We start from the raw sequence: 18,654 nt of genomic DNA on the forward strand, positions 1-18,654 counted from the left end.
GATGCAATTCATGCCAGCTCCTTGGGCAATGTGGGGACTGAATGACCAGGGAAGAAAACATCCCCCCCCATCACAAAGCTATAAAGAGGGACATCTGTGGCAAAAGGCAAGGATGATGCTGGCCTACTCAGCTGCAAAGCATTATGCAGAAGGAGAGTTATTTCAAAAACAAACAGGGATGGTGCATCCTCCCTGAGGAAGGGAGTGGGTTTTCAACCTGCTTGCCCTTGTACAGGAGATGATCCTTGGGGGAAGGCCTAGGTAGGTGGGTTGTAGAGGCGTAGCAAGCACCCTCCATACCCTCTGACCGGAGAGGGCCCCGCAACAAAGAGGGCCCCTAAAAGTGGCAAAATAAATACCACATTCCAGTTTTTGCATTGTAAGGGCCCCCGCCCGGACATACGTTCGGAGGGGGGCACGTTCTTTGTTGCTACGGCCCTGGTGGGTTGGGAAACATACACGTAGGGCTGCCTGGAGGGAATGTTCTGCCTTTTTCCCGCCCACCCCCAGTGCTCTCCACACTAGCTATGTCCCCTTAATGCAGACCCCAGCAGAGCACCCAGGCCCTAGCACCCCCAGCAGAGCAGAGGAACCGTGCCCCGCGCCCTCATTCACCAGCGGGAGCAGCGCCGCCCCCTCCGCTCCGCCTGGCTGGCTTTTATGAATGGAGGCGGGCGGGCGGTGACGTGGCGCGGGCGAGCCCCGCGCTCCATTCAGCAGGCGGCGCGCGGCGGCGGGGCGGGGCCGGGCGCTGTAAAGGGCCGGGCCGGGCCGGGCCCGCGCGCTCTGTGTGGGCTGCCAGCCGGCCCGCCATGGGGGAGCTGCGCGAGGTGGAGGGCAGCGCGCTGCGGCGGCTCCTGCGCCGCGAGCCGGGCGGGCCGGGCCCCGGGCGCTGCCTGCTGCTGGACTGCCGGCCCTTCCTGGCCCACAGCGCCGGCTACATCCGCGGCGCGCTCAACGTGCGCTGCAACAGCATCGTGCGGCGCCGCGCCAAGGGCGCCGTCAGCCTGGAGCAGATCCTGCCGGCCGAGGCCGAGGTGCGCACCCGCCTGCGCTCCGGCCTCTACTCCGCCGTGGTGGTGTACGACGAGCGCAGCGTCCGCGCCGAGAGCCTGCGGGAGGACAGCACTGTCTGGCTGGTGGTGCGGGCGCTGCGGCGCGACACGGCGCGCACCGACATCCGCCTGCTCAAAGGTGCGCACGGGCTGGGGGGGGAGCTCCGCGCATGGGGGGCCGTGCCGGGGGGGGAAGCTCCGTGCATGGGGGGCTGGGTGAGTGTGTGGGGGGGAGCGCCGCGCATGGGGGGGCCATGCCGGGGCGGGAGCTCCGCGCATGGGGGGCCGTGCCGGGGGGGGAGCTCCGCGCATGGGGGGCTGGGTGTGTGTGTGGGGGGAGCTCCGCGCATGGGGGGGCTGTGCCGGGGGGGGTGCATAAATTCTGCGGCTACAAGAGGTTGAGTGTGACCCATGTGGGGGCGACGGGGGCTGTATTCCTAGGCTGCAAGGCTGGCAGGCAGAGTCCCCTGTGGTCTCTGGCTCTCGGCGCGGTATTGTGGGCCAGACGGGCCGCCGTTGATCTGTGACTTTATGTGCGGGGGTCTGACCTGGCTTGCAGTGGGGCGGACTGGGCTGCTCCCCCCACGGCGGGGGGGGGGGGGGGACTGTACTGCTGGGTTCGCCCTGTGTCTGCGCACACCCGTGCGAAGCGCCCTGCCGCATTTCTTAGCGCAGCGGGCTGTGGCGTGTGCGGGGCCGGGTCGCTCTACCAGACAGCCCCCCCCGCCAGAGCAGGCTTCGCGGGGAGCTGCCTGGAGGGGAGAAGGCCTGCGCTGGGAGCCGGCGGCTGCTCCGGGTGTAGTGCGGAGCGGGGGGGGGATTTCCTTCCTTCCTTCCATTCATTGGCACATTCCATTCATTCTTTCACACTCCCAGTCAGGCTTCAGTGGGGCGGGGGGACGGGAGGGTTAATCTAATCGAAGGACTCCCACCCCTTCGCCTTCCTTCCCCTTTGTTAGCTGGAGGCTGCCTAGCTAGCTAAGCAGCACGCCTGTGGCTTATGGTGTCTCCCCCCCCCCCCCCCCCCCCACACACACACACACACTGGGTTTTATTGGGTGCTGCAGTTGTTTCCTGCCCATTTGACTGGTCAGCTGTTGGGGGAAATGCTACTGGTGACCTTTGGTTGAACTGCGAAGGCGATTTGCAGGGGTTTTTTTTTTTCGGTTTAGGTTGTCTGGTTTTCTCTTCTCTCCACCCCCCCACCCTTGTTAACGTTTTACCTGGGGAGGAGGAACCACCTGAGCTGGGTGTTTGTTACAAAAATGAAATCTAGACGTGCGCCAGCCAGACTCGCTTCTGTTTACAATCCTGGTGTGGCAGATGGAATGTGCTTTCTTGAAGGGAACTGTGTTTTATTTCTGTATAAAACCATTTTTATGTTTGCCACATTATTCCAGACAATTACTATCTAAAGACAAAAGAAAATTGTCTGTGCACAAGGAGGATTTCACTTTCTCAATTTGTCTGCTTTCTGTGGTGTTTTTAGGATAAAGAAATAATGTAATTTTTTTTTTTAATTCCCCTTCTTGAAGGGTTCTGGTGCCCCTTCCTGTATGTCCTTTCCCACCCCCCTCTAGAGTCATTCCCTGGGTCAGACTGGGTCTGTGCTGATTTTGCTAACTAACTGGGTTTGTGGATAAGAACAATGCTATAATTAGTCAATTTTCTGTTTCATGAGTTAAACTGAACTATTACATTATTTTTTAAAGTATAGCATTGACATTGAGCTCCAAAGGGTCTCTTAAAGGCAAAGCATGCATTTTAAGATAAACCAGATGGGATCCACATGCATGTGTGGTTTGTATTTAAAAAAAAAAATACACAATTTCAGGAATTTTGTTCTCAACCAAGCTCGATATTTAGAATACATTCTGTCTTCCTGGTGTTCTTCAGCTATGTCCAACTTTAAAGCAGATTACAAATCCATCTCCCACTGATCTCAATGACTGAGCTATGCAGATCTTTAGATTGGGTAGATGGAACTAATTTGAATCAAATTAAAAAAAAATTGTTCACATTGGGATGCTGGATTGCTGAAGGCAGATTTTGCTGTAGCAAAGTAGTCTGAAGTGCGGTTCATTGTAGTAGAAAGAAACCTCTGGAACTGGGCTGTATAGGCTGCTGATGTTTTTAATAAACAGTCTACCTCCAATAGTCACTATTATAAAAGCAGACTGACAGTAATGACTTTTTTTGGGGGAAGAAAAAATTAAAAATTCTTCTACTTCCATGTTTGTTTAGGTAATGTGAGCCCCCAGTGGAATTACATTTTTGTCTTACAGCTAACGCGTTTTAATGTTTTGGTTTTACTTACAGCAATCTGTGTGTGCCATTAGATGATTGTTTAAACATAATATAGGGAAACCCCGGTATAACGTGCCCCGCAATAACGCGAATTCGGATGTAACGCGGCCATAAGGTGGCTCCGGCTGCCCCAAGCAAAAAAAAAACGGGGGGGGGGGGGGCGCAGAGCACCGCTGAAGCGCAAAAAAGAGAAAAAAGGAAAAAAGTGGCCAGAGCGCTGCCAAAGCGCCCGGGGCAGTGGTCAACTGGGGGCCACCCGCGCCTCCCTGACAGTGTCCCCAGCAGAAGGTGGGGAGGGGGCAGGGGAAGCCCCCAGCGCTCCAACCCATCCCCAGCAGAAGTGCAGGGGGTGGTAGGGGAAGCCCAAGCACTGGGATCCTCCCCACACTGCGGCCCCGGAAGGCAGCCTCAGGTTGGGGGGGCACTCACTCCCCACTGCAGCCTCAGGCTGTGATGGGGGGACCGGGCATCTCCGGTCTTGGGGGGCCACAGTGGGGGGTGGGAGGACATAAGGTAGCAAACGGGTTGAGGAGCTGTGGGGAGGGGGGTAGAATGCGGGGACCCTGAGTGGCACCCCAGGGAAGGAGCAGAAAGGGGTGGAACCATGGGTGGGGAGGAGCCTGGAGCTCTCTGTCCCCGGCAGGTGCGGGGCCACGGCTCCTCTTGAAGCCAGATAGAAGCCGCGGCCCCACACCTGCCGGGGACAGAGAGCTCCAGGGCTGCGGGTGCCGGTGCTCACTGTCCCTGGCAGGCGCGGGGCCGCAGCTTCTCTCCTCTGCTGGGCACTAGGCTTTGCACATCAATGCACCGCCTTCGGGACCACTGACGGGCTTGAAACGCCGCTATACCCAGCATTTAGCGCGGTGTTACTTTTTGGACCCCAAACATCGCGGTATAGCGGGGTTTCGCTGTATTTGACATTTACATTGTACTGGGTACAGTTAAAAGAGCAGGAGCTTTTCTAAGAATAAACATTTACATAGCAATGGAACCTAGTATAAATGTTTGGTCTTTTTGCAAACTGAAAATGCTAGTTTGTTTCAATACAATCACTGACGAGATTTTTTTTTTTTACACGTAAAAGTTAAAGTTGGGCCTGACCTGGTTTCTTTCAACTTTTTTGACTGAATTATTCCTTCCTGTAAAACTGACCCTTTGGTTCTCCAGTCTCAGATTATATGTAAAGTCATAAGAACATAACATAAGAATGGCCATACTGGGTCAGACCAAAGGTCCATCCAGCCCCGTATCCTGTCTACCAACAGTGGCCAATGCCAGGTGCCCCAGAGGGAGTGATCAAGTGATCTCTCTCCTGCCATCCATCCCCACCCTTTGACAAACAGAGGCTAGGGACACCATTCCCTACCCATCCTGGCTAATAGCCATTAATGGACTTAACATCCATGAATTTATCTAGCTCTCTTTTAAACCCTGTTATAGTCCTAGCCTTCACAACCTCCTCAGGCAAGGAGTTCCACAGGTTGACTGCGCTATGTGAGGAACTTCCTTTTATTTGTTTTAAACCTGCTGCCCATTAATTTCATTTGGTGGCCCCTAGTTCTTGTATTATGGGAACAAGTAAATAACTTTTCCTTATTCACGTTCTCCACACCACTCATGATTTTGTATACCTCTATCATATCCCCCCTCAGTCTCCTCTTTTCCAAGCTGAAAAGTCCTGGCCTCTTTAATCCCTCCTCATATGGGACCCATTCCAAACCCCTAATCATAGAATATCAGGGTTGGAAGGGATCTCAGGAGGTCATCTAGTCCAACCCCCTGCTCAAAGCAGGACCAATTCCCAACTAAATCATCCCAGCCAGGGCTTTGTCAAGCCTGACCTTAAAAACCTCTAAGGAAGGAGATTCCACCACCTCCCTAGGTAACCCATTCCAGTGCTTCACTACCCTCCTAGTGAAAATTTTTCCTAATATTCAACCTAAACCTCCCCCACTGCATCTTGAGACCGTTACTCCTTGTTCTGTCATTTTAGTTTCCCTTCTCTGAACCTTTTCTAATGCCAGTATATCTTTTTTGAGATGAGGAGACCACATCTGTATGCAGTATTCAAGATGTTGGGTGTACCATGGATTTATATAAGGGCAATAAGATATTCTCGGTCTTATTCTCTATCCCCTTTTTTCATGATTCCTAACATCCTGTTTGCTTTTTTGACTGCCGCTGCACACTGCATGGATGTCTTCAGAGAACTATCCACAGTGACGCCAAGATCTCTTTCCTGATTAGTTGTAGCTAAATTAGCCCCCATCATATTCTTTGTATAGTTGTGGTTACTTTTTTCCAGTGTGCATTACTTTGCATTTATCCACATTAAATTTCATTTGCCACTTTGTTGCCCAATCACTTAGTTTTGTGAGATCTCTTTGAACTTCTTCAGTCTGCTTTGGTCTTAACTATCTTGAGCCGTTTAGTTTCGTCGACAAACTTTGCCACCGCACTGCTTACCCCTTTCTCCAGATCATTTAGGAATAAGTTAAATAGGATTGGTCCTAGGACTGACCCTTGGGGAACACCACTAGTTACCCCTCTCCATTCTGAGAATTTACAATTCATTCCTACCCTTTGTTCCCTGTCTTTTAACCAGTTCTCAATCCATAACAGGATCTTCCCTTTTATCCCATGACAGCTTAATTTACGTAAGAGCCTTTGGTGAGGGACCTTGTCAAAGGCTTTCTGGAAATCCAAGTACACGATGTCCACTGGATCCCCCCAGTCCTCATGTTTGTTTGACCCCTTGAAAGAGCTCTAATAGATTAGTAAGACATGATTTCCCTTTACAGAAACCATGTTGACTTTTGCCCAATGATTTGTTTTTCTATGTGTCTGACAACTTTGTTCTTTACTCTTGTTTCAACTAATTTGCCCGGTACTGACGTTACTTACTGGTCTGTAATTGCCGGGAGCACCTCTAGAACACTTTTTAAATATTGGCGTTCCGTTAGCTATCTTCCAGTCATTGGGTACAGAAGCTGATTTAAAGGACAGGTTACAAACCATAGGTTAATAGTGCTGCAATTTCACATTTGAGTTTTCAGAACTCTTGGGTGAATGCCATCTGGTCCCAGTGACTTGTTACTGTTGAGTTTATCAATTAATTCCAAAACCACCTCTAGTGACACTTCAGTCTGTGACAATTCCTCAGACTTGTCACCTACAAAGGACGGCTCAGGTTTGGTAATCTCCCTAACATCCTCAGCCCTGAAGACTGAAGCAAAGAATCCATTGCGGAGAAACTAAATGACTTTATCGTCTTTAAGTGCTCCTTTTGTATCTCGATCGTCCAGGAGCCTCACTGGTTGTTTAAAAAGAACAGGAGTACTTGTGGCACCTTAGAGACTAACAAATTTATTAGAGCATAAGCTTTCGTGGGCTACAACCCACTTCTTCAGATGCATATAGAAGAAGTGGGTTGTAGCCCACGAAAGCTTATGCTCTAATAAATGTGTTAGTCTCTAAGGTGCCACAAGTACTCCTGTTCTTTTTGAGGATACAGACTAACACGGCTGCTACTCTGAAAACTGGTTGTTTAGCAGTCTTCCTGCTTCTGATTTACTTTGAGTTCTTGGCTAGCTGTTCTTCAAACTCCTTTTTGTCTTTTCTTATTACATTTTTACACTTAATTTGGCAGTGTTTATGCTCCTTTCTCAAACCTTTTTCCCAAGAAAGACCTATTACACCTAAGGGTGTTTGTATGGCATTTAAGACCCAGGGGTGGGGGTAAATGAAGTTAATGGGAGCAATATCAGACCCCAAATCTATTATGTTAAATTCACTTTAATCTGTCTTTTTAAAAATTGTGCATGGGTTACTGTTATATAATTGGAGTCATTCGAGTTGACATGTAATACCTGCTTTATAGTAAAACCATGCTTTAAAGCAGTTGTGCAGCTGGGCTAACTGGAGTACAATTTGATCAAAATGTCTTTCCAAACACCTATTGAAGCAGTGGCTAAATTACAATTAAGATCCAAGAACCTGCAGCTCCACAAACCTTTCTTCTATAGACCATTCTGCCTGCCCACATCCCACAGCTGCTGTAATCACCGCTATGATGTTCTTGTAGAACAATCTGACTTTATATTGCTTGTAATCCCGTCTTGGGTTCTGTCTTAAGCACGTGCATACAATAGAACCTGTTTGAGTGCTTTGCTGAAACTGGCCTGTTCCCCACTAGGTGCACACAATCAATGCAAATTTCCAGTTCAGTTTTTTTTTACCAGTGCAATCAAACTTGATCTAAATCCCAACCTTTATTCGGGATTGAATACATAAAGAATTGCACAGCCAAGAAGCATTGCTCACAGTTTAGGGCCAGATTGTGAGTACACCTCTACCCCGATATAACGCTGTCCTCTGGAGCCAAAAAATCTTACCGCATTATAGGTGAAACCGCATTATATCCAACTTGCTTTGATCTGCCAGAGCGCGCAGCCCATGCACCCACCCCCTCCCCGGAGCACTGCTTTACCGCGTTATATCCTAATTCATGTTCTCTCAGGTCGCATTATATTGGGGTAGAGGTGTACTTCGTTGCTGTTAGTCACTCCAGCCTAAATGAACCTGAGATCTGAATCTGAGATTAAATCCTGGCCCCATTGCAGTCAATAGCAAAACACCCTTTGATTCAGTGGGGCCAGGATTTCACCCCTTGTCAGTTCCTATGTATGGAAGACAGAGGTGCCATCTAGAAGCTGACTGTGGAGGACGGCCTGTGGCCTGATGCTGCAGTTCAGCTCTATCCTCTGAGAGAGACACAGCACCAGTGTCTGTGGGAGTTTCCCCTGGGTGTGATGACTTCAAGGTCCAAGCCCTAAAGACTTAGTTAAAATAGTCTTAAAACATGAAAACTGTTGATAGGTATCAAACAAGAAAAGAAACCAGAATTCTGGCAAAATGGTAACCTCATGTGGAAGTCTAGCAGTTGTAAAGAGAAGGGGTCATGTAACACCCCCACCAGCACTCCATGATTTGTCGTACTACCCTTTTCTATTCCTTCCAGAGCATGAGTTTCTATGAATGCAGAGGCTGTCAGCTCACCTGTTGTGCGGTGGGTGTTGAACAGTGGGTGCTCGTCCATCTTCTTATTGCAATTCTTTTTTGCTGCTGCCTATGCTACAGAGTCACACCTCAAAGGCAACAAGGGAAAATGCAGAGCCTGAGATCTACAAAAATAAGGGTACATGAGAATTTGATGTGTTGATCTCTTTAGAGGCCTAAAAGACCTGATAACTAAGCATGCCTGAAATCTACCTCTTGCTGTATTTCAGTGAATGTGCGTCTAATATGGGGCAGTATGTTGGAAGGAGAAATGTAGGCCCAGTAATCGATCTGCTGGGTTTTATAGAAGTTGCCACCAAGGAACAGTAATTGGAAGACCTGCAAACCCAGAACTGCAGTAGTCTGGCTGGGACAAAACACATCTGTGGATTAAGATTTCAGCAACTAGCCTAGAAAGCATAGTCCTTAAGCATTGTCTACACTGGACTTTCGTCAGTAAAACTTATCATTCAGGGATGTGGGGGGAAAAAACACCCACCCTGAGCAACAAAAGTTTTACCAACGAAAAGTGCTGGTGTGAACAGTGCTTTGTGGGCAGGAGACTGCTCCTAACGCCACTCATTGGGGGAGGAGGGGATTTTTTTGTTGGCGGGAGAGCTCTCCTGCTGACAAAGAGGAGCTATACAGCACACCTTTTAGTGGCACAGCTATGTTGCTAAAAGGTGCATAGTGTAGACATAGCCCTAGTATGGCTAGATTCCTGCAGTGATGATAAAACAGCTTAATTACATGCACAATATGGATTTTTAAACAGAGGTCAACATTTACAAGGACTCAAAGATCACTAGTGTTTAAAAGAGAAATATCCCTGGAGGTAAACAGATGACGTTGAGATTCCCTGCACTAGAGAGCCAATCAATAACAGTTCTGTTTTGTCTGTTGGTAGGAAAATATGAAGCCATCTGTGATTGAAAATCATATGAACAATTATGAAAACCAACAAGCTGTTTCCACAGCATCATCAGATCTGTGTTTGTGTGGTTTTTTAATATATGTAAGTGTGATACAGCAAACCCTTGCTCACAGGGATAAGCATTGTCTGTCTGATTCCATAAACTGCAAGGCATGGGGGAACTGGGCCAAGTGTTAATTTTAAAAGCTGTTTTGAGCAGAGAAAAGACTGCAGTGTGGGGAAAGGGCATGAACAAGACTTGTGCTGACATAGAGCAGCAAAGATCCAGCGCTTATTGACAATAAGCATCTCATTTCCCCCACCATGTAAAATCATCCTGATCTGGTAACAAACCTAACTTGCATAGGTGTAAGTGACTACACCAGGTGAATTTCAGTTGCTTCACACAAGTGTAAATTATTGCATGAGATGCAAAGTAAACAGTCTGGGGTTTTTTGTTTTTTCCCCTCCTCCCACCTCCCTAGTCATTCATATAACTCTTGTTAGATCTGGTGCTAAGCACAGGGTTGTGAGTTTATTTGGTTTTGTACTTTCCACCCCAAGTCCAAGATAAAAACCTTAACTCCAACGTGGTCCCATTTCCAAGAGGCTGGAACAAGAGTGAAAAGTGTAAATGGGAAGAGAGTAGCAGGCCAATGTAGCTTGAAAAGAGAAGTCTCAGACATTGCAAATGTAGCCTCCTTTAGACAGTGACACAGAAACTACCCAGTCGTGGCCCCACCCGTTTAATTTTGAAAGCTGGCACTAACCTGTTTTCTACTCTCCATTATCACTTGAACTAGCACTCAACTGTTTTACTCCGGCACTCTGTCCAGCTAGCTTTTCAGTCTCTGGAGTATGACGCCTTTGAAGATGTTAGTTTTTTGCCCTTCAAAACTGTCAGTTTTTTTTTCCCCTTGGTATAAACAACTCAGAACAGTTGCCTTCACGAGGTCTTTCTTTCTTTTGGGAGCTTGAGCAGATAAGGATGGCAGGACATTCTCCTATTATCTACTCTGGCAAAATCTTGCTTCCCTGCCCCCTTCCAAGCTAAAAGATACTTAACTGATCAACAGGATTTTTCAGCCTGAAGACACAGCAACCTGGGGAAAGATTCTAGCAGCCCTGAGAGAGTGAAGGTGCTAGTTTGCTCCTAACCACTTCCCAGAGCTATACTTGCATTTGGGCAAATTTCTTTAAGCAAAATGAAATTATAAATGAGATGTGAAATCTGGATTTGTCACCTTGATGGGGCAGGGGCTGTATTTATGTGTATGTACAGTACCTAGCACTACTGGGGACTCTGGGCACTGCTGCAGTATGAATAATTAAGAGTGATGATTGATAAATGAGCACTGAGTCTGCCCCACCCCTTCCCCAACTGGTGGGGAGGGTTAGACAGGCTACTACTGTGGCCACAGTTGGCTACTAATGCCCTATACCAGAGATTCTCAGCCCCGTGCTGACCTCACGTTGTGACCCTCTTTCAGACACAGTGATACCCTTTGGAAGGGTTGGGGTCATGCTCCACTGGTGCAGAACTTCTGCAGTATAAATTGCAGGCCCACAAAAACCATCCCTTCAGAACAGAGGTTGTGACACAAGGTTGGTTGACATCCGGTTCTGGTCCATCCCTGGTGTTATGCTGCTGTAACCATGTGGAGTGCAGTGCAGCCATGGGGATCAGATTAGAACTGCCCCATGTGGGATTTTTGTGTTTGGGGGGGGGAGGGGGCAGATACTAGAGGCCAGGCTTGTGCAGAGGGTGTGAATGATGGCGTTGGCAGGGTCTGCAAATCAGACCCTGGACTAAAGCTGGATCAGAAATGAGTTTGTGCCCAGCTGTGCCTTGGACACAGCTCTGCTGCAGGGAACTCTCTGGCATGTAACAGCAGACTGGGGCCCTTCCTGCAGCAAGGCTACTGGGCATGTGTCTTCTCATGCTGCATGCATGGCAAGGGCAGTCTTGTGAGTCCCTGGGAATGTTGCCCTTTGAGTGCATGTACCCACACTCACATAGAGCCCCATCCTGTGTCACTGACCTCAGTGGGAGCAGGTCAGCGTTGGCTTGCCATGGTGCTGCAACCCACAAAATGGAATAATCCAAGACCGATTCTGTACTAGGGATTGCCCTGATAACTGCCACTAGTGTAGTGTCACTAGTGCAAGGAGACCAGGAGAGGACCAATTATCTCTGTCCCTGCAGGGTGGGGATGGGACAGCAATCAACCAGTGTCAATGGCAACTTCCCTGTGTGCACTGGGGGCTTGCAATGGTCTGAGCCCAGCGTGGGTACCAGGATGGCGCTTCTGTTATTTACGTGAATTATAGAAATGCTGACAAGGGGCTGGATTTTACCAGCCCAGTGGTTATTATGTAGCTTCAGTGTGGGGAGGAGGTATGCTGTGACAGACAGGAAGAAACGAGTGGGTCTCTCCTCTGCTGGGTGATGGGAACGCACGTGTCACTGAGAAGAGAAGTGTATTGATGACACAGTGCTCACCCCACCCCTTGGCTGCAGGATTTCAAGTGAGATGCTGTCTGCTGATCACAAGGGCCACTCGGGGGTTGGGAAAAGCTAGCCCTGGGCAGGGACTTTGGGAGCCAAGGGCCCAATCCTGGGAAGTGCTGAGCTGCTGTAATGCTCTTGTCTCAGTGGTTTTCCTGGAGCTGCTGATGCCTCCTTGGGAGCCCAGAGGAGGGGCAAAGCATAGCCCCTTGTGGGGTCAGTAGCTCAGAATGGCTCCTTAAGGTGACGTGCCATGTTCCTCAGGTAGTCTAGCAGTCCTAGGCAACCCCTCCCCGTCCCTGTGCACTGGTAGCATTGCCCCGAGAGCCAGGTACAATGAGATGGAGACTAGAAATGACTGATGCCATCCCCCGCAGCAGTTTCCTTGCAGCAGTGACATCTAGTGGCAAATGTAGAGCTGTTTTGCAGCAGCTCGGCCGTGTGTCTGCGTTCTGTCAGCCCTTGGGATCTGTAGGTTGGCAGGGAATGCAGGCTGCCTTCTGTAGACAGATTTGTCTAATGAAATCACTTTTCCAGGGTGACCCTTCATGCCTGTCTCTTTAATTGCAGGAGGTTACGAGAGGTTTTATTCGGAGTACCCAGAATTCTGTGCAAAAACAAAATCCCTGAGCAGCATTTCTCCACCAACCAGCATGGAGCCAATCGAACTAGGGTGCAGCTCCTGTGGGACCCCCCTGCATGATCAGGTAGCTTCCCTGTCCTTCAGCCCTGCTCTGAGCACTATGCACACTGACCTTGGCACAGTGTTTTAAAGCGTTTTCCCACATGCTGTGAAATTTATACCACCCTGAGCAGGGCGGGGGTCTCTACAAAAGAGCCTAAACCACCATCTCCTGGCTCATCACTTGTGAGCCACATCGCATGACCTCACATGTACAGTGCATGTGAGATCGTGCTGTGCACAGGACACCATTTTGCTCTTCCAAAGGGTGTCCCCCATGCTGTCTAGGCTCCTGGGAAGAAACAATCCATTCCAACAGGGTTGAGCAGGTAACCCATTTGGGAAGGCCTGCTGTAATGGGTGCCGCTCTGGAGACTAGTCTGTTATGGCTGTGTGCGGTCTGCTGTTACATGGGCCTGAACCAAGAGTGACTCTGGCTTCAGTGGAGATGCTTGGGATTCACACCAGAGCTGGAGGGTTTTATTTGCCCACTGGGTGCCAAAGCCTACATTTCCAGAAGCTCAGTGATTTTTGCATGTCTGTTTTTAGTGGCCTGACATGAGACCCTGGGAACCAGGCCCCTTCAAAGGGCCCCAAGTAGGCCACTCAAACAGATGATTCCCCGAATCCTGCGTCACTCTTGAAGATGCAGGCTCTGCTGGCTTTTGCTGGTAGCTGCTCCCAGCCTCCTTCCCCTTTTGCCTGTGATGTTCTCCCCTGGCCTCCCAGCCATGTTCCCCTCTAACAGTGACCTTTGTGTTGCTCTCTCCGGAAACAGGGAGGCCCAGTCGAAATCCTTCCCTTCCTCTACCTTGGCAGTGCGTATCACGCAGCCCGGAGGGACATGCTGGACACACTGGGCATCACAGCCCTCTTGAACGTCTCGTCGGACTGTCCCAATCACTTCGAAGGACACTATCAGTACAAGTGCATCCCAGTGGAGGATAACCACAAGGCCGACATCAGCTCCTGGTTCATGGAAGCAATAGAGTATATAGGTATGTGTGCTCTAATGGCTAAGCCTGGAAGCTGTGTGGTGGTTGTGGAGGAAGACAGATACTGAGGTGCGGGGAGGGCTGGCTTATTCTCTCCCAGGGGCTTCCCCTCTGGGCCAGGAGAAGTGTACATTTGCCCAGGGCTCCGTGTCCTATCTAGAACCTTCCCGTGGCTCAACAGTGGGGCAGGCCCCACTGTCTGTTGAACACTGGTTTGGAAAGGCTCCCCTAAAGCACCCACTCACTTTGGGTGCCTGCTGTGGCCCAGTTCTGGGGCCTGCTTTCCAGAGGGATGAGTGCTCAGACCTCGGCCAGCAGTGCCCAATGGCAAGCAGCTGTCTGGAGCTTGTGACCCTGCTCCCCCATCACCAGCAGGGCTGTGGCTGCTGCTCCCTACAGACGCCCTATTCCTGTGGCCTGGTCTGTTGACAACTCCTGTCTATGGTGTCAGTGGCCCCTTGTCAGCAGGGGAGGCTCTTGAGCTGTCCGTGTGAGCAGGATGAGCTATTCACACCTCCTCCCTTCTCACCCCCAGACTTGGTGAAGGACTGCCATGGCCGGGTACTGGTGCACTGCCAGGCTGGCATCTCCCGCTCTGCCACCATCTGCTTGGCCTACCTGATGATGAAGAAGCGTGTGAAGCTAGAGGAGGCCTTCGAGTTTGTCAAACAGCGCAGGAGCATCATCTCCCCCAACTTCAGTTTCATGGGTCAGCTGCTGCAGTTTGAGTCCCAAGTACTGGCAACCTCCTGTGCTGCCGAGGCTGCCAGCCCCTCGGGGACGCTGAGAGAACGGGGCAAGGCCTCCTCCACGCCAACCTCCCAGTTTGTGTTCAGCTTCCCGGTCTCCGTGGGCATGCACACGACCCCCAGCAGCATCCCCTACCTGCACAGCCCCATCACCACCTCACCCAGCTGTTAGTGCCTGGCACTAATTAAGGCACTGGGGCAGTGCCTCCAGCACAAGGGATGCTGACCTCACAGCTGTTGCCAGCCATGAGACTGCAATAACTGACTGGCATCGCTAGCCAGCCCCACCACTCTCACCTTGACACCAAGCAATAACGGTTGGTCTGCTGCTGGCTTCAAGCTGCCTGTAGGGGTCCTTGTTTTCATAGAGAAACTTCTTACCTCATTTTTTTATTTATTTATTTTTTTTCTTTTAAAGCAGTAAGGCTTGAAGTTGTGAATTCCACAAATCCTGACAATGTGTCTGACCAGTTTCGTTTTGGGGGAGAAAATTACAATTTCCCAAAGTGCCTGGTTTTGATTTTTTTCATTAATATTTCTTTAATAAAATCCCCCAAAACAAACACCCAGCAGAAATATTTTTAACCTGGGCAGGAGACTTCTGGTTTTAAAACATGGACTTGCTAAAAACAAAGTTTGAGACTGAGATTTATTGCAGTGCTTTCCTCTGAGTATTGAAATGCAACATTTGTGCTGTCAGTGATTCTATAACCTATTTATGTTTTAACTATGAGCACAACAGCATGCAGGTCTCAAAGCAGCTAGAGAACAAGTCATCTTATCACACACCTGCAAGGAAAAGCGTGGGGATACTGTACCATTCTCCTGTGTCGGGGGGGACAGGGATTAACATGTGCATTTCCAGGCTGGACACAAGTGAGTTCAAATCACTCAGTCACTGCACCATGGACTCTTCCATCCAAGGAACAATCTCTGTGCATAGTGGGTAGTTCATACGGGTAGTATCCTGTCTCCTTCCTAGCCCTGCTTGTATCTTGCATCAGAAAAGGGGTGGTTTCTTTACTTGGGCATGGCCAATACTTGTACACATGCTTTGCACTCTTCACACTCCTCCTGGAACATTGTGTTCATCTTGGCATGAGCTGATGGGGACTCTGTGCTGAGGCTCCTGGATGCTTTCTTGGGATCCAGCCTCTGAAGATATAAGGTAACAGTGCCATGCTGGGAGCTTGGGACCATGGCATGCTATGGTGATCAGTAATTCATAAGCATCAGTGACAGTAGGGTGCTGCTCTGGTTGCCTCAACAATGTTATTCCCCCAAATCAGAATAGCCTTTTTCTCCACTAGAGCAGTGTTCTTTCTCCATTAGGGAAGAAACTTGGCAGCTCTGGCAGGGCAGGGTCACTGTCCTGTCTGTGGATGCAGGAGGCCTTTCCCACTCTGAATGTACAGTACAGTTGGGTGTGGATGGTGTCAGTCAGTGGGCACCCATCATTTAAAGCCATGAGTCTGCAATGCCCTGCTCTAAACCTGGACTCATGGGCAGGAATGAATCCAGCTCTACTAAGACTCTATCCTGCCTGAGACTGCATTTGCTGGTAAAGTGGTTACTAGCTTTTTGTCCCCTTGTCAATGTCCCTAGTGTCACTCTAGCTGCATGCAGATCCTGGTCCCCTTGGCACAACTCCCATTTATTTTACTGAAATCTGGGGCTAACAAGGTATGTCTACACTGCCCAAAAAAAACCCAGGAACCCTGCAGCAGCAAATCTCAGAGCTTGGGTCAGCTGAATTGGGCTTGGTCTGGGAGGTATGAACAACTGTGTAGATATTCTAGCTTGGGCTGGAGCCTGGGCTCTGAAACCTGGGAACTCTGAGCCACAAGTCTGGGTTTTATTTCTGTTGGGTGGTGTAGAGACAACCATGGGGTCCAAGGCAGCAAGCCCAATTTTCCAGCGCAGATGATTGAAATAAAAAACAAAGCAGCAGCTAATGGAGCGATTTCCTCTGCTGTGTCTGGGCTGTTGGACCATTCTGGCCACTTGGGGACAGACACTTTTCACTGCTGACAGATCTTCCCTTGCCTTTCTAGCAGTGTTGATTTCTCCATGGGATTTGTCCCTTAGTTCTGTTTGAAACTCTCCCCAGAGCAGTTGCACAGCTGAGAACCATCAGTTCCCCAGACCTAAATACTGCTGGACAAGCTGACTGTTCTGCCCTGTGGTGGGCTGCTTATGACAGAAGGAAGCAATAATGTTTGCCAAAATGGTATCTCAATAATGCCCCCACCAACCCTTTCTGAGCAGAGGTTTCTCTTCTTTCAGCCCCCCTTAAATACCAGCTTGGCCCCTGACTCAGCCTGGGTTGGAATGTGCTAAAATTACCCATTAAAGGAATAAACTCTCAGTGCCCAATCAGGGGAAGTAGAACATTCATCCTTGCATTAAAAACCAGTCTGTTAAATGAAAGTTCGGCTCAAATGTTCAACATAGGCAGCTAAGCTGCACCTCTGAGCTCCAGTCAACATTGGGTACTTGCACATTCCAGCGGCTTTGACTTTTGCATGTGCCAATGTCTTGCAGTCATAGTTTTGGGTTTTGGAAAATGTGTCCCTTTGTATGTGCCACACCAAAATGGTAACTCCTCCCCAAGCCAAGGCCTCCGTGATCTGATCAATTAAAAGACCAAGCACTCTCACTAGCCTGCAGTTAGCATTGAGCAAAATTGCATTTCTCATAATTCTGCTGTTAATGCAAATACACCATGTAGTCTGTAACCTCTTCCCTGGGAGCAGGGTTCAAAACTGCCATCACCTTCCCTTTTCTTTTTTTTTTTTTAACTACTGTATTTAGTGTTTGTAGGGAGGGAATCTATGCCCATATCTGTTTGAATACACTGTTTACCAAGAGCAAGAAACCATTCAAACCTAGCTGGACCTGTTGTGTCACTGGGTCTCTGTCATCTTTGCAGTTTCTTCCAGGTGGAGTGTGGTAGAGGTGAGCACCTTGCCCTCAGCACCTGTGGGGCAGCCAGCTAACGCTGGAGCTCAGGGGTGAGTGGCTGACAGTGCTGTGTGCAGTGAGCACTTAATACTGATTCCCTAGTCCAGGCCACTGTAGCAGGGCAGAGAGAGAAGTGGAGCTTGGTGCCGGTGCCATCGGGGGGGAGAGACAGGTGTTAACCCCTTGGCATCACAGCAGGTATTGACTTTCAGGGACAGCTCTACCTGGCAGGGGAGGCTTCCCATCACCAGGCCTTTCCTGCTCCCGGGAGGTCTTCACTGAGCATGGGCCCCAAACAAGCAAGACCTCAGGTTAACACTTTATCCACAAGATGGCAGCTCCAGCTGGTGGTGCCCTATCTTCAGCCCATTTGGGTATGGGTGGCCTGGCCTCAATGCTCCCCTGGTCCCACAGTCTCACTGCTGTCTGGGCACACACACATGAGGGTGCGTTATTTGCTTTAGCACCGGCTCCTCAAATGGCCGCTGATCTTTTGTCCTGCACTTTAAGTAACAAAATACCGTGGCCCACCATAGGAGAGCATCCTTGCTTTTGATGTTTGCCCAGTATCTGTCCAGCTGGCTGCCCTCTCTGACCAAGGTGGCCACAGATGCTTCTCCAAGGGTACAGCAAGGAGGCAGCTTTGGATAAAATCCAGAGAGCAATGCAATAATTTCTGGGCCCAGCCCCCTCACTCACAGTGGTCCTCTTGCTACAGATGTCTGTAGGTGTGTCAGATGTACATATGTATGTGTTTTTTAGAAAGTTGACATGTTTGTTTTTATTTATTGCCTGAGAGATCATTTGGAGAAAAATAAATACGTTTTCAACAGCACTGTCTGTTTCCTACTCCTCTTACACAGTGCTTTCCAGCAGCAGATTTCAAAGCACTTTGCAACAGAGGTCAATATCATCCCTGTTTTACAGATGGGGAAACTGAGGCAGAGCCAGGTGAAGGTCAGTGGCAGCGCCATGTCTCCTGAATCCAGTGTTCTATCCATGAGGACCAGGATTCCAATATGTGGATGAGCCAATGGTGTACAAAAGAGGAGTATTGTCATGTACAATTACAAAGGTCATAGAGGAGTTTTTAAACTAAGGGCTAAGGGAAACCGGACACGTGCAGAGGAGTGAATGGGTTACATAGAGACATCTCTGAGTGGAGGATTTATTAAAAGGGAACTCTACCAACTTTTTCCAATCCTCTTTACTAAGATAAAGACAGGTAGGTGCTAGTGAGGGACAGTTAACCAAAAAAGAGTCCATTTAAATATAACATGGAGATAAGCAAGTCACTATTGACATGCTGTACAAATGCCAGCAGTCTAAATATTAAGATAGAGCTTGGCATTAAATGAGGCTATTGATATAATAGGCATTGCTGAAACCTGGTGCAATGAGGGAAATCCATGAGACAGGGTA

General features: G+C 49.3%; 1 protein-coding gene across 1 annotated transcript; it reads left to right on the top strand.

The window, feature by feature from the left end:
* Positions 1-754: 754 nt before the first annotated feature.
* DUSP4 (dual specificity phosphatase 4) lies at positions 755-18,067 on the top strand. The gene is made up of 4 exons (XM_005296486.4): positions 755-1,194; positions 12,413-12,549; positions 13,303-13,522; positions 14,055-18,067. The coding sequence occupies exons 1-4, from the start codon at positions 813-815 to the stop codon at positions 14,438-14,440; spliced, it is 1,125 nt and encodes a 374-aa protein (XP_005296543.1). The 5' UTR covers positions 755-812; the 3' UTR covers positions 14,441-18,067.
* The last annotated feature ends 587 nt before the right edge of the window (positions 18,068-18,654 follow it).

This window comes from Chrysemys picta, chromosome 5 (assembly GCF_011386835.1).
Source record: "Chrysemys picta bellii isolate R12L10 chromosome 5, ASM1138683v2, whole genome shotgun sequence".
NCBI lineage: Eukaryota > Metazoa > Chordata > Testudines > Emydidae > Chrysemys > Chrysemys picta.